Source organism: Lissotriton vulgaris, chromosome 2_2 (genome assembly GCF_964263255.1).
Source record: "Lissotriton vulgaris chromosome 2_2, aLisVul1.2, whole genome shotgun sequence".
In the NCBI taxonomy this organism is placed as follows: Eukaryota; Metazoa; Chordata; class Amphibia; order Caudata; family Salamandridae; genus Lissotriton; species Lissotriton vulgaris.
Window position 1 is genome coordinate 324,090,703 of NC_141688.1, and position 23,805 is coordinate 324,114,507.

Genomic DNA, 23,805 nt, shown 5'->3' on the forward strand with positions numbered 1-23,805 from the left:
TCGTGTAAGGGACCTGGATCGGAATGATGGTTTCTGTACTTGATGAGGAGGTGCTGAATCATGTATACTCCTGCTAATTTCTGTTCGTCTGGAGAGAGGTTCAGGAATGTCTGCGCTAATGTATCATCATTATATATGTCTGGATTTTCGGCCCATAACACGGCTGTCCGAGCTAGTTCTTGTTCATCCATAGAATTGAGTACATGGTACCCCATTCGGTCTCGAAGCCTTTTATCAGTTTCCTGGAACTGATGTTCAGAAGAATTCGGATTTGTTAAGGCAGAGAGGAAAACTCTCTTGTTTTCCGGACGGATGCCCTTCCTAAGGTAAGTTCCCTTACCTACGTACGCTATAGTATCCGTAGTCCTTTCTGGTTCTTCAAGTTCTTCTTCCTCCTCGGAGGAAGCTTGTTCTTTCTCTTTTTGGTGTGCCGCTATTACTGCCTTTCTAATTTTCTTATACATACTGGCTATGCAAGTCCCCCTGTCATGTTTTCCATCGGCTATATTTTGGCCCAATTTGTTCAGTGCATCCATTTCACTCTGATCTGTTCCAGGTCTATCTCGCTCTCTTATTAAACAATTTATGAAAAATCGTAGTATCTGTGCTTGAATGTCAACCTTCTGTTTCTCCATGGCATCCTTGATACTGTCAGGGTCTTTCCCTGTCTGAACGAACTCATATATTCTATCTAGACGGTCCTTCATTCCTACATAACATAGCAAGATGTCAGTAGCAGATCTTAACCGTAGTGATGCCAATATCATTAGATCTTCTTTACCGGGTACTGGATCATATCTACAAACGGAAATGTTTTCTCTGAATGCGTCAAAACGAGGAGACTTGAGCGTGAGAGGACTCTGCGTATCCCTGATATTGAGTCTGCGTGTTAATGGCGGGGTCCGAAAACCCGCGGTCGCACCTCCTGAAGCGGAGGCTTGGGCATTATCTCCCTGTGGAGTCTGCATCTGAACTTGAATTCCTCGTTTAGTAGGATCAGGTAGGCCTTGTTTCGGTAAGTCAATTTTGGGTGCGGGAAGTGGTGGAGCTGGCGGAGCGGGGGTGGTCTGTCGCGGTATCGGCGGAACATGATCTGGGGGCGGAGTGCCACCCCCGGCCCTGTCAGTAGGCAAGGCACGAACAGGCAGATTGGTGTAAGCTGGTGCTACATCCTCTAAATACGAATTTAGGAATATGTCTTTAGTAGTCTTATGCATTACTTTAGTTGGCACTAATGGTGGCGGTAAGTTTTTCGGTATTTCGGATAGGGCCTCAGGTGTACCCTCGGCCGCAAGATACATACCGTTTACAAGATTGTTTCTGGCACGGTCTATTTGTTCTGTTTTTACTCGGATTCCTTCAGTAACTAATTCGTTTTCTTGGGCTTTTTCTGATTCTTTAAGTCTGTCTTCTCTACGGAGTGCTTTCTCAGCACGCTTATGTGATTCCTTACGCCAAAATTCTATGGCGTCTTTCTGAGATTGTCTAGCTTTCTTTTTCCATAATGCTTCTTCTACCTTCATGATGCACTCGGCATCCCATGTTCCGGTAGTGGGCCATCTGTGTCTTTCGTCTAGATGCTTGGTATAGTCGGCCCATAAGTCTAGATACAATATGGCATCTATGCCATGCTTGTGATACATAAAGTTACCGGGAGTGTCCCTAGGGGGGATAGGAATTTCTTCCTCCAGTATCCCTTTCCTAGTTCCTATCTGTTTTAACTTGTTGAAAAACGGCATCTTGTTTACTTATTACTGAACACCCAATCCTTACTGCTTAATACTGGTTACAGCTAGTTTATACGAGAAACACAATAATTCACATTTAAACGATCACATTCATACCACGACATTAATCACATAAAAAGACATTTGAAACATAGATGACTACCCCCTTTACTGGATGTACTGCTCAACAGTACAGATACACTGGTGTAACAGTGCAGAAATTCAGAATACTAGATATACTGCTAAACAGTACAGATACACTGCCTAAAAACAGTGCAGACCGGACTTGTGTACCCAAACCCGTCTAGATACGTCCCAGCAATGGTACTCACCGGGAAGCACGGAACAGAAGGCCTCGGAAAACTCGACTGGACTCGACTCGATACTTCGGAAAACTTCGAAAAAACTTCGGAAAACTTCGGAAACCTGGTGGGCCTCTTGACACCTCGGACCTTGCTTCTTTCGGCTAGGCTCTGGTCGGGATCCTCCGCACTCCTCACCGCCTCGTCTGGGCACTGATCGCAGTCTTCGTCACCTCCGTGGGTCAGAGGGAGATGCAGGAAATCCTGCCGGTACGCGTAGGTTCCATCTAACTGATGGCAGGGGACAGAGCTTGCAATGCGCCAACCGGCGCGTGAGGTGGGGGAGGGGTCCCTATTCGGGCGCCAAAATGACGTAAATAATTAATTTACTCTCTTAATTTCTATGCAGGTAAGTACTTAATCAATAATAACTCAGATCGGAAGAAAAAAGACAGAGTCCGTGGTGTTAGAGTTCTTAGGGGTTTTATTCCTTAAAAAGGAATGGTCATGACCAGGATATCTGATTCTGACCACCACAGGGGTGTCAGAAGGGATAGAGCGCGCTCCATTTTATTAACAGTACATAGCTTATATACTTAATTCATGTCATAGACAACAATGCAGGAGGCGTAACAGCTGAGAGAAGACAAGATAACAGTATACACGTGGTACTAGTACGTAATCAAGAGGCGTGAACTAGAGGTGTGTGCTAGAGACGTCACAAGTAGGTGTCACCAAAGGGGTGGCACTAACAGAAATGTTGCAATGTCAGCAGAAATCGGAAGCTTGGATGCGCGCGCAGCTGCATGACGTGTGACTGACGTGAAGCTGGAGGGTGCAGGGGGCTTGACATTCAAACTGACGGAAAGAGACAGAAGTCTGGCATGTCAGATCAACTTGTACTTTTATCATATCTGATATCTAGTGTTGTAGGAACTAAGCTATCTGGGCGGAAAGGTCTCTGGGGCAGAAGTTATTCTATACTGACTGAAAGTGCGTGTATAAGCGCCTGAGTGTCTGGAAAGAAGCGTGGGGCATGGGCCTTCCATGGGTGCATGGCAACCGAGGCTATGAATTACTTGAATTAACTGCACAGAGACAGGCCGGCCCTTTGGCTCTGCAGCTGGGAGGATGTTTACCTAAACTAGTAGGCAGGAATGCATTTTCGAGGAGCAGATCAGATAATCGAAGGTTGAAGTCAGTCTTGGCAGAAAACAGGCTGAACTGAGCACGAGGGGCCGCGCTGGAAGTAAGTCGGAGTTCACGGGTACAGAGGCAGCCTGGGCTGAGGCCCTCGGAGTCAGAAGCCAGAAAAGAGGCTCGGTGGCAGAAATTCAGGGCCTACTTAACTTGAGCTGAAAAACGTAGAGGTACACCACAAAAAGACGTTGGCAGGGCATACTTAGGAACGGACTATTCAACCCATTCAGGGTGGGTCTGAAAGAGGACATATTAACGTTGGACGCAAATGTATTTGCGTCTTTATAGCTGGTTCAGGAGGGAAGTTACATGTACTTTAAGCTTGGTACACGGAGTCGGTGGGGTGCACGATAGGGAACATAACATGACCAAAAATTTATATTTCCTCATTGAAGAGAGATGACACCTGAAAGCAGAGGGGACCAAGTTCGTGACTACTAGCCAGTAGTCAGGTGGCACCAGGAGGGCACCGGATGGTAGTCACCTCGACTAGGTGAGTGGGCGACGCTGTGCTCTGCAGATCTCACGGACTAGGAGGCGTTGTCGGCGACCAGGATGGAGGAGCGAGCTGTCCCACGATGGATGAAGCTGTCGGCGTCGCTGGACCCAGGATTGGGCAACAAAGCCTTGGCAAATTCAAGCCCACGCCGTGGACCTAAAATGGCGTCTGGAGTGGACCAGGAGGGTCCGGGGTGCTCCTCTTTTGGAAGGGAGCAAGGGCCAGTCTGGAGCAACCAGACCAGCAGCAGTGATGTCGTCGGGCGTCGTGAAGAAGGCCACAAGCCAGCCGGCTAGTAGCCAAACAACGCGGTGAGCAGCAAAAAGCAGAAGGCCCCCACGCAGATCGTGGAGATGCTGGAGGGCTGATCTTCGGGGCTGGAGCTGCTCAGGGTCGGGGCTTCTCGGACCCCAAAGCACTCACCAGTGGAATACTCGGTGGGCTTGTTACAAAGAAGTCGTGCAGTCTTGGCGATCGTCGGTCCCTCGAGGTCTCGCCGCACTCACGGGTCTCAGCTTGGCTGTAGAGGTGAGTAGAGGTCAGAGGTGCCAGGGAAGCCGGGTCTCGTCGAGCTGTGTCGTCGGATTCCTGAGGAAGGACTTGCAGCAGACCGCAGTGTTCTTAGGATGGTGCCTGCGGATGCAGGGTGACTACTCCTTAGTCACAAGGGAGAATCTTGAAGAAGAAATCTTGATGTCCTTTCGCAGAAAGTCGTGTCTTGATTGGAAAGATGATCTAATTTGAACAGGGGGCCCGCTTCTATCTTTATACTAAGAAAAGGGGCTGACCCGGTGACTAGGTCCAGCCTATGGGTGGGACTAGGAGGGGGGTGGTTACACCCCTCTCCCATGCCGGACTTTCCCCAGGCCAGGGGCTGGTGTGCCCCTGGAACTGGTTCTGACCGGCCTATGCGTAGTGAGCACCGGGGTGCCACTCAGCAGTCACCTTCCTGTAAAGCCCTGCCTACCCAGGATACACAAAACCCTGTCTGGGACGGTGCTAGCACCGCCCTTGACAGGAAACCCTTTGTCCAGGCTCCCCTCGCTGGAAGGACTCCCAGCTGCAGGGGGTCAGACTCGTGTCTGTGGTGGCAGCATCCATTTTGTGGAGCTGAGGCTTCGTTTAACTTTAACCGGGGTTCACAGTTACATACATGTCGTGTCCCTCTAGAAGGGTGGAATGCTAACCCCGTCGCCAGAATTGGCGAGGGGTTAGTATTCCAATTCGTATGACACCTTACTCGACATGTTTTGATAAAGCAATACCAAAGATAGCATTTAACCGCGAGGATTATAATGCACTTAAGAGTATATGGTATGCGATATCATGGAACAGCTATTAGGACTTGGTTCCGCAAGCTGCAGACAGGCTCAGCTCATGCCAGAGCACCATCTCACACGATTCCAAGCACTCTGCTTTCAGGATTGTCAAGGCCTGCCATAGGAGTGACTGATAGGAATCTGTGTGTCCATTTTTAGGGTTAGATATAGGTATACTATATCTACAGCAAAGGGTGATTACACGACTTTGCTCCAGCTGTCATGCAGCCAGTTGTGTCAGATTTAGGAGGCCAGCCAGGGGTGGCATAATACATGCTTCAGCCCCTGGTAGGCCCTGGGTACACCTATGCCCTGAGTTACAGGGTCTGATAAGGTGGCCCAGTACCAATTGGTAAATGCACCTAGGGTACATGTTGTAATTTAGAGAGACAACAGCCAGGCTGTGGGTCTGATTGGCAGGCCCACAGCCAGAGAAAGTCGTAAACCAGTGAAACAAAAGCAAAAAATCTGGGTGATCATAGGATTGCAGACCCTACTCTCCTACAATAAAAATTAGCATTTTTTCTAAGACACTCTGGGTCTTGAGTTGGTCCACATTTTAATTTGTATGTGTGCTTTGACTGCCATCATAGTTGGCTGCAGACAAATGTCTCTACAGCTATTTCTAGTAGGCCAGGTAGCAGGGGAAATAAAGGTTGGGGGTTGCGTTTGAAAAATCTTGAATGTCATGAAAACTGTTGGTTGTGGAGACAATAAATTAATATTAAGTTGTGTTGCCCTTCTTCCAAGTGCCTCATGGAAAGTGAGGAGATCACCTCCTGGAGAAACAGTAAAATGAGATGCCGGAGAAGTAGGAGTATAGGATGAGTAGGATAGGTTAGAGTACTAAAGCCAAGACCAGCAAGGCAGAGTGTAAACTCGGTCTTCTTCCAGTAGGGGAGCTTTGTGGGGAAGCAATTCTGTTCCTTTGAGATCCTTGTTCAGCCAGTGCTTTCCACTTTCGTATGCCAGATATAGATATTGCCTCTGAAGTCTTTCTAAGAGGTGCTTGCACACGGATCTTCAAAAGTATCATGGGACTAATCGAGCAATAAAACAAAGGTGCAATGTCCTGAGACAACGTCATCTGGGAACAGCCAAAATGAATGGCATTTGCTGCTTCCTTGCCAATCTATCTTCTCTCCCTAAACATCCCTCTGTAAAGATCTTTGCCTGGAGGTGGGTCATCTAGTAAGCTGGGAAACTGACCTTTTTTATCCCCTCTTCTGCCTTTATGTCTTCTAACATACCTCATCTTAGCTTGATGCCTTATCAATCTTTCAAAGTTCTTTTTGAGATCTTCCTACAGAGGTCACAGTCAGTCACAGAATGTGGGCATCAGTAATCACCTTCTCCATCCAACATGAGGGGCATTTGGAGAAGAGAGATGGAATTCTGACATCAGAAACAAGGAAAGAATTCTACACTTGACAGCAGAAGATAAGAATGTTGAGTGAATCACATTACCATTCATAGGAGGAATCCCTATACCGCGTGACTCAAAAGACTTCTTCGGAGAAAAACATGTTGTACACGTCAGAGCCCGACACTTGAAAGCAGGAGTCTGCAGAGCACGTGAATCTACAGCACTATATGCTGCAAGGAAATATTTTCCTGACAGGGAAAAAAGATGATATTTTGAGTTGTGAGGCCTGCAGGGGCTCTGATATTCGACACTCACAAGCCAGAGAAACTGAACTCTGGAAGGCGACTGCCAGCAGAGTGCACTCTGGGAAGTGGAGCCTCTCAGCTTTTTCAAGGGACAAGGGACATCCTCAATATTTTTCATGTAAGCCTATCAGGCTGTGTGTTTGCGATCGCCGTTTGGAGGGGATCTTCTCTGTATTGGAGGGCTGCAATGCTATTCTATGAGGATAATCTTAGAGTTACTTTGAACATTGAGGAACAAATGAGGCCTTTCTTAGGCTTTTAATTTCACAGGACTAGATTCGAACTCAACAATCTAGGATACTGTATTCACAGAAGAATACCATGGAAAAAGGTGGTCCAGCGTCCGAGCACATAGTGGGAAATGATTAAAGCATTTATGACTATCAATGCATTATGGGATTTCACTCGTTTGAAAAGGACCTCATCAGTGTCCCCCCACTGGGGTAGTCTGATCGGAAAAACAAATCTTGTAATTTGGAGGCAGTGACTGAACCCTCTTGGGCTCCAGCTTCTTCTCATCCCTCGTCTGCTCAAAAGCGGCCGGTGACCCTGCCATGATGGGCTCAGTAGCAGTCCACAGTTAGTCTGCTGCTGGTATCCGTGTGGACTGGGGTCACTAGTGGAAGTTTCTTTACAATAAGACCGCTCCGTAGAAAGCTTCCCATTGCGGTAGCAGTTTATGTATGTATCCTTCCTAATTCCAAAGAGATGCTCACCCTTGAATCTCATGGGCATTAAGTAGTCTTATACTTCTGGCCTGAACCATGAATTCCTCAAGCATGTCTGAGGACGTGTCCTGTGCTGGCAACCTGTGTCTGCTCTGTCCTAGGAGGATTTTAAACAAGTGTTCACAATGGATATTACTATTTTCTTTTGCTCTTTGGAGAGAATACTAAAAACCGCCCTCTCAAAGCCGCCATCAAAAGTCAGCTGATAGATTTTCTACGGCGTCATTGCTCTCTGTTCCGAGCTGCAGCTGCCTTTCCCTTTCTTGATCATGTGGTGAGCTTGTAGTAGATGGAGGAATGACTGACCTCTTCCTTGCTGTGGAAAAGAGACATGTCTGCCAGGTCTGGTGAGGAGGACGGATATTTGCTCTCTTCTTTAGCGCCTCCTTCTTCAAAGATGCTGGTGTCATACGAAGCTCCCTCCCAAGGCGGAGTGCACTAGGTATCGTTGGAAGGTATTTGCTACTTTCCTTAAGGGAACGCTTCCTCCCATGAAGGAACAAGATTCCTGTTGCTCCTCTGCAGTGTTGAGCCAGACATGTGTCTCCTCCTCATTTTAACATCCCAATCTGCGGATTATCATCACAAAATCCAGCCGGACATTCTTCCTCATAAGGGCCCTAATGTTAACATTACTTGGTATAGCTTAACGAATCATCCCCCAAGGAATATCTCTGCGCTTTGCTGAAGTATAAGTTCAGAAGAGCTAACAAAAACAGCCAAGTTTTTGGGAGCTTTTTAAAACCTTTTCCAGCTCAATCAATTAGTATTTGTAAAGCGCGACTTATCACCCCGGGTGGTATCCAGATGCAGTGCTGCGGGTCTCAGTCAGAGTCAGCTCTGGAGTCCCTTCCTGAAGCAGCTGAGCAAGGGTGAGGTGCGTAGGTGGAGAGGGGGGTGCATGTCGTTTGTGCGAAGGCAAGGTGTTCGAAGCGCAAGTTTCTGGTGTGTTTATGGTAAGTCAGGCGGTGGTTCATGAAGTGTGGTCCAATGTTGTGGAGGGCTGTGTATGCATGGTTCAGGAGCCTTAACTGGCATCTCTTGTGGATTGAGAGCCAGCGGAAGTTTTTGAGGTGTTGGTTAATGTGTGTTTTCTAGGGCAGGCTGATAAGTTTCTTGTGGAAGGGACTGACCTCTGTGTGCTTACAAGAATCAGAAAGGTTGTTGTAGTTATGGAGCCCTCAAGTATGGTGGCGGGTAGGTGACTGATCTTGTTGCTTACGAGGTTGAAGAGCTGGTGGGGCAGGGGTCGGTGAGGGCCTACTGAGTGAATAGATGTCATCACGGTGGTTGTTGTTTGTATGCGGTGTTGTTCCCATGTGGTGATTGCGCGGTTGGTGGTAGTGGTGGTTCGGTGGTGGGTTGCTGAGGACGTCTGAAGGTTGGAGTTCTAAATTTGTCAAGATGTTCGCTAACTTGTTGTGGAAGTGGTCAGCGAGGGAGTCGCAGAGTTTTTGGGAGGGATCATGTTTTCTGTAGCCGAGGGGCAGGAGAATTCTCAGACAAAGGTGAAAAGTTCCTTTGTTCGGTTAGTGCTGGTTTCGATGAGGCATGCGAGGGCCTCCTTTTTTGCAGCTTTGAGCTGGTGGTGGTAGTTGCTGAGGGTGGTTTTGTAGGTGGCTTGGTCTGCCATTTTCTTTCTTGTTGTTTGCATTCATGGTTTGCTGTGCTGAGTTCTGGCTCAGCCGACTCGTTTGGTGGGTTTGGATGGGGTGACTTGGTTGGCAGCATTGGTGACCCAATCAATCAATCAATCAGGAAATTTGTGGATGTAGGTGAACGGCCAGCTGTGGTGAGACGATGCAGCAGTTGTTGCGTGAAGAGTCTGTGGGATAGCAGAGGACCAGGGTTCGTGGAACTGTGTGCCGTCCAGGAGCGGACAGGCATGGATGGGCTTGTCTTTGGTGTGCCTTCAGCGCGCTGGTGGCGCACCCCTGCTGTGGCCTCCATTAAGCAGCCCTGAGGGGTAGAAGGGTCTGTGGGTGGTGGAACTTCAGGAACCTACTTATGGATGCCTTTGTACAAGATAAACTGAAAGTGTTACCTTGACCACAGAGTCCTTCAAGTGGGCAGTGATATTCAGTGTTTATGAATGTTATTGAAGACCCAATGATGGAGAAGCCAGACACATTTAACCATGTTAAATATGAATATAGCGCTTCCCACCCTGACAATCCTCCTATGTACTCTTTACACACAGGTAAAGCACACAAAGGTGAATATGCTCGAGATCGCTGAATCTCTTAAAAATGGAGAACCTAAGGCTTTCGAGTTTGTAAACTGGTGACTTGTGTTAAGAAGCCAAAATGAAACGTGCAGAGAAAGGCTGGAGAACAAGCAATCACTATCCAAGCTTACCCTTCAGGCAGTGTGCAGGCCACAAAGCAGCCCGACACGGAAAGCAGAAAGTGCACAACAATACATTTAACTCACCTGGTTGCAACATCCACAGAATCCACGTCGTTCCCATAGATGAGGGGGTTAAACTCTGTGGAAGGCGTGGACTGTGGGTCATTTTGTGGCCTGTTATTCAGCATCGGCAACTCCTGCCCCTCGTGAAACTTCTCTAGGTTCAGAATAGGCTGCGTGTTGAGGCTCATGCTAGCCAGAGCCTGGGAGAGAAAGAGAGCGAGAATCAAACCAACCAATCAGAGGCCACTCTGCCTAGTCCCACCCCGAGGTGATACAAAGCAATGAAACCAATGGGAGGTGGAAAATGTCCACCCACATACCCCATCCTCAAATCAAAAGTGCACATTATCTCTCCAACCACAAGACAATCCTAGACACAGTGTCTGCCCACATCTCTTCCCGTCCAACCAATTACAGCTCTATCCACAGGACAATCCTAGACACAGTGTCTGCCCACAACTCTTCCCTTCCAACCAATTACAGCTCTATCCACAGGACAATCCTAGACACAGGGTCTGCCTACATCTCTTCCCGTCCAACCAATTACAGCTCTATCCACAGGACAGTCCTAGACACAGTGTCTGCCCACATCTCTTCCCGTCCAACCAATTACAGCTCTATCCACAGGACAATCCTAGACACAGTGTCCACCCACATCTCTTCCCGTCCAACCAATTACAGCTCCATCCACAGGACAATCCTAAACATAGTGTCCACCCACATCTCTTCCCGTCCAACCAATCACAGCTCGGTCCACAGGACATTCCTAGAGTCCAAGCATCCTCCATTCAAACACACCAAGCATACAGTGTCCGCCTACATCTCCTCCCATCCAAATGATCCCAGCCAAGTCCACAGGACAATCATACGCAGCATCAATCCACACGCCTTTGTTACATTCTCCTTTCTGCAGCACAACGCACATGTCGCCTTGCATTGCCCTGCCCTGTAGCAGAACAAAGAAACAACACCTTCACGAATATGGTCTTCAAGGAATAGCATTTCTAGGAAGCCAGAGTCCTGGAACAACAAATGTCCAGGTTAGGTCATTGAAAACATTCAAGAACTACAGCCTCAAGGTGATCTGGACGACAATATGCAACTGCAGATGGCGCGGTCACTGCAGGGTTATTGGACCAGCTAGCACCTACATCCCCAGATTCTCACTTAAAATCAATCCCCACCAGGGGAATCCCAAGTCAAAACCACAGGTATGAAAAATCAGCAGAGGAATAGAAAGGTGCTACTGCAGGCAGGGGTTAAAGACATGAAATCTATGCTTACTGAAGATGCTCACCACACTCCTTGGGTGCAAGGGGACATTCCTCCTCCCTCTCCCCAAGACAGCCCAAAAAAGTGACTTTGCAACGGGGGATGAGCACACTCGCAGAAATTAGCTAAAGGCGGTGGGCAGTTACTGTTGAGGAATACCATACTCTGCAGTTCCTTCAGGCTTTGCTACCCTACTCCCAGCACCATCAATATTAAAAACAGGGATAACTTCAATCCAAAAATATGCTTCAACATCCACAAACTCAACAGGAAATGATTGCACTTAATGCACTTTCCCCACAGATCTAGAATTCGAACTGCAGCTCAGCCTCTCACAACAAGCCTTCAATACAGAAAACAGGCTTTGTGGAGATGTACTCCAGGCACATGAAGTGCAAGCTATTCTGGAGAATGTCTTTTTGGTTGATGGCAAACTCTGGAGTAGAGTCCCAAGATGGCTGCCAACACTTCCTGGTTAAAGGGTTGGCAGCCAATCAGAGCTTTGTTGCGGCCTCCGATATCACTAACTGTGTTTTCTAAAATTTCTCTACTGAATGAATTTACACCAAAGGATAAGTTACTTACCTGAAATCCTAGTTCTCTTCCAGGGGTATTCTCAAAGTTATACACACAGAATATTCCGCCCATGTGCTTGAACCCCAGTGTACATTAAAACAAGATAATATATACACATACATTACATATACATATATATATATATATATATATATATATATATATATATACACATACATACATACATACGACACACACACACACATATATACATACATATACATACATACACACATATATATATATATATATATATACATACATTATATATACATACATATATATATATATATATATATATAAATATATATATAAAAAATGAGATGTATCTATACAATTTTCCCATTGCTAAAATATGCAGCCAAAACCAGACAGCTAGACAATGCTTCCATAAATTGCATTTATTTCAATAAACATCTATCTGCTTTTAATTCTCTCAGACTGTTTCTTGACTTCAAACTTCAAACTCTTATTCCCCCTCACCACAGAAAAAAGCACCCAAAACAGGAGTTGCATGGCACACACACCCCCACCCCTTCTTTGCTTGCAGGTTAAAATGTTACAAATGTGTTCTGCACATACTCAGACTGTTGGTCAAAGAACTGGACATCATGGAGAATAGACGATCACTGCTTTGTAGAGACGTGATCACTTATGCCACTTCTCAGTACAGTTGTGCACGGTAACACCCGCCAACATGTTGGACAAACATGTATTTCTTGAAAATCAACAAAGATATATATATTTAAAATATATATACATACGAAGAAAACCGGGTAAGCAAAGAAACAATCATACTCTCTTTATTGAACTGCCCAAATTGTAATGGAACAGGATAGGCAATGTTAGCCCATAGGTTGCAGTAGAAAAACTCGTAACAGCATAGAAAACGAAAAAACTGGCACCATGCCTTTAAAGCAGCCATGACCAACCCCAAGCCCCCCTGCCTCCACTCATGCCTAAGGGGTGATGGTTAGGTCAGTTGTTCTTTGCGGAGATCCGAAGATCAGGGCACAAAGAGATCACTTATTGCTTGATCACTTGTCCGGGGATGTGGGTGGGCTGCTTATGACTTTGATGAGGATACCCCTGGAAGAGAACTATCATTACAGGTAAGTAACTAATCCTTCTCTTCCAGGGGTTCCTCATCAATAGTCATAAACACGGAATCGAGCACCGAGCCCAAATGACCAAGAATCCAGAGCTGCTGTTCTCAGCATTGCAATACATTTCTCAAAGAGGCCTGGCCTACTTGAGTGTCTCCTCTTGTATCGAAATCAAGACAGTAGTGTCTCGTGAACGTTTGCACCGACCTCCAAGTGACTGATTTGCAGATCTCAGAGATAGGAACATTATGGAGCAGGGCCACAGTAGCTGCTTATCCCCTTGTGGAGAAAGCCTTGGGTGTAGCCACAAGGAATTTGTTGGATAACTGGTAATCAAGTTTGGTACACAAAACTATCCATCTGAAGATGGATAGTTTAGAGGCTGGAAAACCTGCTCTAATGGAACCGTAATTAACAAATAAATGATCAGATTTTTTAATGGTCTTAGCCTTGTCCAAGTAGAATTTCAATACTCTTTTAAGGTCTAAAGAATGGATAGACCTTTCAGCTGGTGTGGTGGGATTTCGAAAGAAGGAGGGTAGTGAAATGGTCTGATTAATGTGAAAGTCAGATACTAACTTAGGCAAAAACGAAGGGTGAGTTCTCATAACTACCCTGCTGCTGTGAAAGATATTGTATGGCTCTTTACAACAGAGGACTTGGATTTCGTTCACTCTGCAAGCCGAGGGAATCGCTACTAAGAAAGCAGCTTTCCATGTGAGATGCTGTAGGGTTGCTCTGTGTATCGGTTCAAAAGGGGGACCTATGAGCTTATATAGGACCAGATTGAGTTCTCAGGGAGGGGAATGGGAACAAACTGGTGGGAAGACTTTCTTTAACCCTAGCAAAAAATCCTTACCACCGGAAAAACGATGGTTGGGAAGGGGACTTTCTATATGTTGTAGTGGCTTGAAGGTGCACTTTGTGGGAAGAAATGTGGAAGCTATAGTAATATTACCTCCTCTTTTCTCTGCATAGGATGGAAACCTTTATGTACACACCACATATAAAATCATTTCCATTTAAACACATCAGAGCGTCGATAGGAAGGTTTTTTCATTCTCTTAGAATGTTCACGCACTCCTGAGGAAGTCCTAGATGGCCCAATTATAGGAACTCAGGAACCATGCTACCAAGTTCAGCGAGGGAAGGTTGGGGTGATGAATTCTGCTGTTCAGTTTGGAGAGAAGATTCGGGCTGCACGGAAGCCTCCTGTGTGGTCGCTCTGAGAGGTATAGGAGGTCCAGATACCACCATTGGCGTGGCCAGTCCGGAGCGATCAGAACCATCCTGGCTCTGGAGCAGTACAGCTTGGTTATGACTTTTGGGATGAGAGGAACTGTTGGAAAACCGTACAAAAAAGCCCCGGACCAAAAGGGCATTGCCCTTTGTTCTTGGCCGGTAATATCTTGACATTTTACATTGGTGTTGTCCACGAAGATATCTAGGAGTGCCTGTCCCCATTCCCTGAGAAGGTCTGCTACTACGTCGTTGTGCAGAACCTGGTCTTGATGGTCTGCACAATGATGGCTCTAGGAGTCTGCTTGAGTGCTTTGAATTCCTGAAAGGTGAATCGCTGCAGTGGTGAGTCGTCTGGCCAGAGGCCAATGCCAAATTGCTTGATCCTATAGGTATAGGGGGCGAGATCGGGTCTCCCCCTTGTTCAGGTAGTATACAGTGGTTGTATTGTCCGTCTGGACCAATAGGGAGCTGGCCTGAATGGAGGGGTAGAACCCCTCGAGGGCTAGATACACCGCTCGTAGCTCCAGCATAGTAATGTGATATGCCTGTTACTTGGTCGACCACATACCCTGTGTTTGAAGAAGACCCATGTGGGCCCCCCACCCCTGGAGAGAAGTAGCCGTGATCCGGGTCTGCGTTGGCAGGATCTGATGGAATGGGACTCCCACCAGAATGTTTTTGCGATGAGTCCACCATGGGATGGAGGCTGTTGCTGACTGGGAGAGACAGACTTTGTCGTCCCATTGAGCTGTTCATTGATCCCATTTGTCTTCCAGATCCTGCTGCAAGGGTCTCATTTTCAATCTGGCATTGAAAACTAAGGAGATGCAAGATGCCATCAATCCCAGAAGAGAGGCAATCTGCCGGACTGACGGCTGAAGAGTGAGAAGAAGATGGCTGCACTTCAGGGTTATAGAAGACAGTCACTCTTCCACCCTTGGAGTCCAGTGTCGCGTCCAGATAGTGTATCCTTAGGGTCGGCTGATGAACTGACTTGGCAAAGTGGACGTGGAGACACAGCCCTTTAAGCAAGTCCAGACATGTCTGATATTGGTCTCTTGCACGCTTAGTAGAAGAACTCTTAAGCAACCAGTCGTCCAGATAAGGATAGACGAACAGCCCTTACCGACACAAGGCCGCTGCTACCATGGCAATACACTTGGTAAAGGTCTGTGTGGCCGACTTTACTCCAAAAGATGCCATGAAGCATAGAAACCTTTGATGTCTTGGGTTGATTGGTACATGAAAATAAGCATCCTGCAGGTCTATCAAACACATCCAGTCTCCCTGTCAGCATACAAAATTTCTCTCTGCGGATGGACTTGCTCTGGAGAAATGTATCCAATTTCGGTCTGAATTCAGCTTTGGGCCCTTTCTTTCACACCAGAAAAATATTATAATTACACTCCCTTTCCTCTTTGTGAAGGAGAAAATCCCTCTATAGTGGAAACTTGAAGGAGGGTGGAAACTTCTCACTGCAGTAGTTGTAAGTGGTGGCAGACAGATTTTACTGGAGGAATCGCCTGGGGTGGATGACAAACCCGTTAAGGGTAACCATTTGGAGGTGTGGCCCCACGGCTAGGGCGACTGACTCTGGAATCTGGGGATCACGGTTCGATCCCCGGCACCGGCGGCAGGTTAGCCCAGCACCATGTGACTCTGGGCAATAGCTTGCTTAATCTTCCCGACGGCCCCCAGCGCCTAGAGACCCTTACGGGTGAATGTGCGCTTTACAAATGTGGATTATTATTATTATTATTATTTACAGGGTATTCAATACCTATTGATCTTTTGTAATAGTGCACCACTCCTGAAAATGATGGCCAATATTTCCTCCCCATGGTGTAGAGAACGTCGACGGAGGTAGCGAATGTTCATTGCTTCGCTGGGGTTTTAGTGGAAGTAGAGGTCTGGCGCAGGGCTCCCCGGCCGCATGTGCAGAGGCGACCTTGGTTGTGCACTCTGGGTTGATGTTGCTGCTGATGTTGAAACCATTGAGGGACTCAAACGCTCTGATGAGGAAGCCCGCCACTGTATGGCCTGCACCTGCGATAGACATCTTTTCCAGACCCACACCCTTCAGTGTGCCAAGTTCTGCCTTAATCTTGACTATATCGTGGTCTGTAGGTGATCCAAAGAGTGAATTACCGGTAAATGGATGATTCAAAATGCATTGTTGAGCTTCAGGTTGGAGTGCAGTAAGTCGGAGCCAAGACTACCGTCTAGCACATATTCCATGGGCGTAAACATGTGCGATAAAGGTTGCACCATCTGCTGCCGCACTAATCAGCTGGTTCGCTACTAGACCTCCTTCCTGAAGCACTTCCTCAAAATCCTGCCAACCTTCCTTGGGCAACTTGTCTTTGAACCTTTCATTAGAGTCCAATAAGGACCTACTGTAACCCCCCCCCGCCCCCCCAACCCCCCCCAGAAAGGGATGATGCACCTTATTAAGGAATCCGAGGTGCCACACACTTTTCTACCCCAAGAATCTTGGGATCGGATTTCTTTATCTGGTGGGGCAGTAGATGAAGACGCTACTGCATGGGTCTTATTTGCTGCTCAATGATAACTGAACATAGTGGAGGATCCCCCACAAAAATAGTGGATCGTGCTCTGGTGCTTTGTATTTTTTTCTAAATCGTAGCAGGAGCGGACTTGATGGAGGCCGGCGTGAGGTAGGGGTCCATCAGCCGCTGAATGAGCCCAGCCATCAAAGGCAGCAATGGTCTTAAAGCTGATCTCTGGTGTAGAGTCTCCAAAATGACGGATGATGTTGCAGGAGCCTTAGGTATGTCTATATTCAATTTATGTCAGTGTCCCACTGGTAATAACCATCTGGGAGACAGGTGCAAGAAGCGTCAGAGAGGGGAGATCTCTGGTCCCTCTGTTCTTGATGAGAATAAGGCGCTGTAGTCTGGGTGTTTTACGGCATCGCTCTCTGTGTCCTCCTGTCAGGAGAAGGAGAAAAAGAGCCACTCAACGTCGAGGGTGGCTTCTGTGCTGATGATCTTGACATTGAGCCCCATCTCGACGGCGAGCGCCACGGCGATAAGTCAGCGTGAAGCTCCTGAACTTCTCTCTAAATGCAGAACATCTCCTCAATGTCGAATGTGACCCTTGTGATTCTCCGTGTTTGGACTTTGGGCGCCTTCGAACTATCAGCGCCAGCAAAGAATGGTGCCCTGTCAACTCCCATCTGTGCGTGTGCCTCGACGTTGAGCTGAAACCGAAGGCAAGCCTTGAGCCGACGTTGAACATCACTGACAAGATGTCGATGGAACCCGTTGTCTTGACATCAGGTGTGGAAGGGATGACGGAGACCAGTGCCTCGATGTCATACGTCAACCACACCTCATCGATGGAGACTGTCGTCTCTACGTTGACCGTCGTTGAGTTTACGTCAATGGAGATCGATGCCTCGATGTTGAACGCCGTTGGGTTGACACCAACAGAGATTTCCGTCTCAACTTTGAAGCGAAAGGAGAACGACTTTGCGGCGTTGACCGTCGCTGGGTTGATGTCAATGAAGGGTGCTGGTCCGACGTCAATTGTCGTTGCGATGATGTGTTTTGTGCCGACAGCATATGTAGATGATGGGATGACGATTTCACTGCTGTTCGACAATGAGAGCTTCATTGTAGAGCGTCCTCTGTTGTTTGACACCGTCGACGGTGGTGGTAACGTCGAAGGAGATACCTACAAAGTTGGTCTGCTTTTCCTTGTTGCTGGAGGCATTTTAAATGCAAAGCCAGACGCCGATGAAGAACACACAGGAATCTTACTTCTAGAGGTAGGTCTGGTTCTCCTTTTGTAATGTGTCGAGGGTGATCTTCCTCTGGATCCAGCAGCCGACTTCGGTCTCTCCAAGAGACCTTAAAGCAAATTCTCTCCCTATCCTTGAAAATGTGCCTGGATATGTTTTAACAATGCTGGCAGGTCTCAGGGAGACAAAGATTACAGACAGCATGGGTGCCTGTTTTAGCCTTCTTTTTGCGACAAGAAGTGCAAAGATCAAACAAGGACGGCATCTTTTGACACGAGCTCAAACTCCAGGGTCCTGATTGAAGGAGCCAGACAGACAAACTGACCTGTCATTCCTGCAGCATGATGGGAGGCATGTGGTCATGGCTCCCTTAAAGGCAGGATGCCAGTTCTTTCATTTCTTCCTCCGTTATGTGTTTCCAATGCAGCCTATGGACCAACAATGCCCATCCGGTTACAATGCAGTTCAATAAAGAGAGTACGAGTGTCTCTTTGCTTTCCTGTTTTTCTTCCTATAATTGAAATTAAGAGAATTAAAAGCAGATGACTGAAACAAATGCAATTTATGGAAGCATTGGCTAGCCTCACACATGGCCAGAATTCAATGCTAATGACTGTTCATGAGGAACCCCTGGAAGAGAACAACCATCACAGTTTGCGTAACCAAATCAATCTTTCTGCCAGATTTGGCTGTAAAAGTGTTGAAAGGTCCTATGGAAATTAACTTTTTGACACCCCTTTTTTCTTGGTCCTCGCTTGACGAATCACCCCGAAACTTTTCATACACAACAATAATCACCGGCACCAGAAGACAGAAAAAGTGATTTGTGTGATAATGGGGTTGGAGAATGATCAAACCAGAGATGGACTAACAGAGAACCAAATGAAGGGGGAGCCGGTGGGTAGGCTACATCAACCAAAGAGCTTCAGGCTACTAGAGAGAATGAATATGCTATTTATTCCAAACCTATATCATCATGCAACACACCGTAATGGAGGCTTTGGAGTGATAAAATCCTCCATCACTAGGCTTGAATGTAATCAACAAGTTGAATTGAAGGGTGAAATTCTTGTGCACGGATTATAAACTCGGAGTTTTGAAAACACACAGGTTATTGAGGTAAGCGTTTTGTACTGATACAAAACATAAATTCTATTCTCAGTGAGATTAAATCCCTCGTGACCCGGAGAGAGGACCTAGAGATCTGAGCAAGATGAACTAAATATTAGTTATAATGATGCTGCTCAGAGTGGAGGGTCCTTCATCTTTTGTCTAAGAGTTTAAACAGAGTCCAGAATCAACACAGAAAGACTGGACTGTACACCACACAATCCACATCAGTCATGGGTACCTAAGTCTAGTATTGATCACCCTTGATAGCAAAGAGACTGGAAAGACCACATTCAGGGGTTGTACAAATGGACACCATGGAAGCCAACGGGAAGGGCACAGATGAAGAAAACAGAAATGGCATTTCTCCATGAAATATATGGTGTAGCTCTAGTAGATGTTCCTTATAGACTCTGAGAAATATAAAAAATGCTGACGCAGAGTCCGAAAAACAGAAATTTCTCTCTGAATGAAGTGTTGCTGATGAAATGGAGTGGAGTTTATAGACATCTCTGAACTTAACAGCCCAACATTAGCGGATCTGCTCTGATGGGGTGGATGTTTTCTTGGGTTGTGACAGACAAGCAGTTGACCCAATAAACATACCCTCAAACCTACGTACAGCACTTATAGTATTGCAAGAGAATGTCAAGATACCACATACATGTGTTATGTGGGACAAAGAGCTGCATACTACACAGCATTTTATCTCCATAGGGAAGATGGCAAGAATCAACTTGGAAAAAACAAATAAAATACAATTCACTGCCTCCTTGCATTCCATTCATGCCGCGTGCAAAGAAGGCCATAGGGTGGCACAAGATGTCCCATGGCACCCTCAATAGTACGAAAGTAATATGGAGCCTTACTAAAAATGTCTGGTACTATGCTGTGGCTAAAGGTTTGAAGTTCCAAACGAGTGGTTAAGGAATTCAAGACTGAAGAAACTACAGAGGAATTCTGCACTGGAGCAAGCTTTAACAGCATTCCTCTTCTACAAAGACCCATATCCAAAATCTGTGTCCTCCGATCCCCAAAGAGCAATCCAACAAACAACCAGTACCTACAGACTTTACTGAAGGGGCAGCAATCAAACCGCGCGCACAGCCCACTTTATTCGTATCGTCTAAAGACAAATTGCACACAATTAACCAGATGTATGCTCGCACACATGTATGACTTTACAACACAGTCCAAGCTACAAATGTGTCTTTACAACTCATTCCTGTACCACGCAAGTCGTTACGATTTGCCTTAGGGAAAGTGATGGACTTAGGAATAGTACAATTTACTATTCGAACACCAATCAGAGCAACAGTAGGGAAGGTGCTGGAATTAAAGTCCAACATCAATCCAACAACGCTTTCTGTAAGGCAAGTCATTATAATGCCTTGCGTGGTAAAGGAATGCGTTGTATAGGCGCATTCGTGTTTCAGACTGCGTTATAAAGGCACAGCGTGGTTCGAGCGCGTTGAGGCTGTTTCTCCAACTACCCTTCACCAAAAACCCCTTCCCACATTCACAGAAAATACTACAGAAAACAAAATAAAACTAAATTCCAGGCTGGACTGCATGAGATGCTTTTTCAGCACATCCCATTATTCAATCACAAACAAAACCTTAATTATACCCCGATCCCAATGTGCTAAACCCAGACAGAGCTCAGACTCCAGCAAATCATACATGGCACGCCGACTCATAGGGCATGAAGGCAGAACTCCCTGCATAAGCTCAGTGTAATGCACGTCTAGATGTACTCTGAATGCCCATGCAGAAGGTACAAATATTGGCAATCGCAATAGGTCTGGTGGTGACTTCTGGCTTTGTTAATGTTTGCGATTGGTTTAAAACTCTACGGAAGGGAACCACTTTGTGTATAAGCGCATGCTGTATAACAGCAGAATGCCAACACTCACAAAGGTTAGTGATGGTGTGGGCTGACCCTGTTCCCCATTCCGTATGCAGCGGTGGGAACAGAAATATGAATGACACAATAACAGACCAATAGGTGAACAGAGCTGGCTGAAAGCCCCTATAACATTATATGTAATTTTATTTGATTTAAAAGTCTCACCTAAAGCCAGACCATATGAAAAAACTGCCTGCAACACAAGAGCCACCTTGAAAGCCTACATGTACAGCCCTGCTCCAGACTGGTGCTCTCAGCACATGACACTACACACATCCACAGCATCCCTAAGAAGCAGAACCACCACTAACATGCCTTACCCTCAAAAGGAAGTCACAGATCTCTTTGACAGACAGAACACTCATTCTTTCCACATGGCATCTGACAGACAGTCACACATCTACCTCCCCCCCAAACTCAACATGCACACAAATCAAAGTCCCAAATCAAGCTACTATCCAATACTAAGGGAGTGCTTTATAAGTGGGTAAGAAGAGGATACACGCTCGAACAGCACTAGAAATACCCCTCTCCCCACTCCATGCGATCCCTACCCATTGTTGGCAGCAGGTCCACAGAACCGCCAAGACAGGAGGGCGTTGTCAGAGCAGCCATTTCTAACCACAAGTGGAGGGTGCAGTTTGTGTGGGATCTCTACATGTGGCAGTTCATCCTCTATCATTGTGGCAGCGGTTTCCTTTGCCACACAGCAGCTGGACGGTCCATTTCAAACGTAAGTCACCCACTAAGCAACAAGTAACACACACCTATGCTATTCATGGCACACTATAAATATGGGCACAGAATGCTATGCACAAATAATGTACTGAAGATGGGACACACTCCAATGTCGAACAACATACTTTCTAACACTGTTCAGAATAAATGGCAGAAGAAGAGCGTATAAGTGTAAGGTCCACTCCAAAGTTGCATGAGAGTACACACCAAGTCCATAAATTCCATTTCCAGATTGCCCATCCCAGTGCCCCCGCCCTCTCTTACAAACACCCATGCAAAGTGACAAATAAAACAGCCAACTGAAAAAAAGCAAAAAGTAAACAAAAACTGAGCAAATTAATGAGAAAAATAAATAAACCTGATTGTCGGATGCGAGCAGCTGCTGGGTGATGGCAGTCATACTGACCAGACACTGGAGGGAAGATGGAGACCACATGACAACACCAGCGGCAACCAGCGAGACAAGAGCACACGAGCACAGAGAGACAGATGAGGGGAACACCCAGGACAAATGAAAAACAAAAACACAATCACGTTAGTAGCTTAAACAGCATCACTTCTCCTTCAAACTGTTTGCATTCCAGATCTACTAGACTGTGTGGAATGATGCTCACATTGCAGCCCTCCTGTGAACGTCAGACCTATTGCATCACCACTCAATCACCAGTGGGCTGTGTATGCTGAATCCATAAAGAGTGTGTACATCTGACCTGTAATCACATGGCTCAGGGTCACAAGGCTGTGTACGCTGAAGCCATGACCTGACCCTCCTGCACTGTGTATATGAGCACTGTATATGTCTGACCTATGACCACAACCCACAGCGTCAACTGAACACTACGACCCCCCACGATGTGTACGTCTGGTCTGTAACCACCAGCCATAACCGGACCTTCCAGTACCCAAGCTCTTTTGCTTTGCGGTTTGGTTCTTCCTATGTCTCCCTCATCTCCCCGAGGCTGCCGGGCCTTGTTCTATTGTGTGCTTTATTACTGCAGCTCTTATTTGACCAGTTTATCCTGGTTTAGCATGTTTTGTGTCGGGGGCCAGCTGCCCTGCCCCACTGGGCGAACCGGCTCTGGTGGCTGCAGAGCAGACGCACCCCTTGAAGCTCACTGCCTGGACCTGTGTGGTCCACTTTGTATTGGTTTTATCTTGACTTACCTGTTTTATTACCTTATATTGTCAGAGCTTCTGGTCTTAGACCATATAATGTCTTGCCCTTCCGGGCCTAATAAGCCTCACTTTTACCTTTACTTTGCTGTTAGTTAGTTTTCTTGTATTTGTCCCATCGAGGTTGCCTGGCCTCGTTTTATCATTTGTTTTATTACTGTAATTGTAGCTTGTTATTTTGCTAGTTTTAACAGTAATCCTCATTCCCTGACCCCAAGCCCTAAGGCTAACCCCTCAAAAGTAGACGGCGATTTCAGGTACCACTGATGAAAATTAAAACTTTTACTGCTCGAGTGCCTGTTCTCATTCCACTCTTGTCCCCTTGAGGGCCTGGAACGCCTTCACACACCCAAGGCGGTTGCACCCATGGGTCTTCGTCTCTACATCAATGACCGTTCAATCTCCAAACATCAAAGCATGTTGTGGGACCTTCTAGACTCCCATGTTCCAGACAGACTCCATCACAGAGGCAGGGCTCAACAACTCCTCCAATCCAGATATCCCTAGAGCATCATTAGATTGGTTAGATTACATCACCTTCAAACTTCTCACTGGAAAGTTCCTTCCTCTCTACAGAACGCTTCCTTACATACCTCAAGGCCCTAAGAAATGCTTTATTTTTTAGCTCTCAACTTGCTGACCTCCTGCCACATCTCATCTCACCCTTCAATACCACAACATGATCATCCTAGGTGACTTCAATATTTACTTAAACCCGTCAAGTGCCGGACTCCCACCCATTCCTGGACGCCTGGCCACTCTTGGACTCCAGCACCTGGTCACTGGTCCTATCCACCATAGACCCCACTGTCTTTAACATCTCAGGCCTCTCTCTTCTGCCCCTAAGCCAACAGCCAGGTCAGGCCATGTCCTACTCACCTCCATCCCACTTTCTCTACCCCTTCTGGGAGGCATCTACGGCAATCAAACCATCCCATCCAGATCTTGGAAACTTTTTCGCCTGGCGAACTCACCGAACCACAAGCTAACTCCCCCTGCCCTCCTTCAATCAGTGAACAACAATAGAGTGGTTAACAACTAAAATGAATGGGTTT

The 23,805-nt window shown here is 46.6% G+C and overlaps 1 protein-coding gene across 2 annotated transcripts in view; it reads right to left on the reverse strand.

Annotated features, from left to right (window-relative positions):
* Positions 1–23,805, reverse strand: part of MADD (MAP kinase activating death domain) — a 956,601-nt gene that overhangs the window by 626,459 nt on the left and 306,337 nt on the right. For both annotated transcript variants that reach the window (XM_086959712.1, XM_086959713.1), the window contains exons 8-9: positions 21,936–21,989; positions 9,880–10,058 (exon numbers count right to left, since the gene is read on the reverse strand). In XM_086959712.1, the coding sequence (XP_086815838.1) occupies positions 9,880–10,058; positions 21,936–21,989 (233 nt within the window). The remainder of the gene's footprint in view (positions 1–9,879; positions 10,059–21,935; positions 21,990–23,805) is intronic.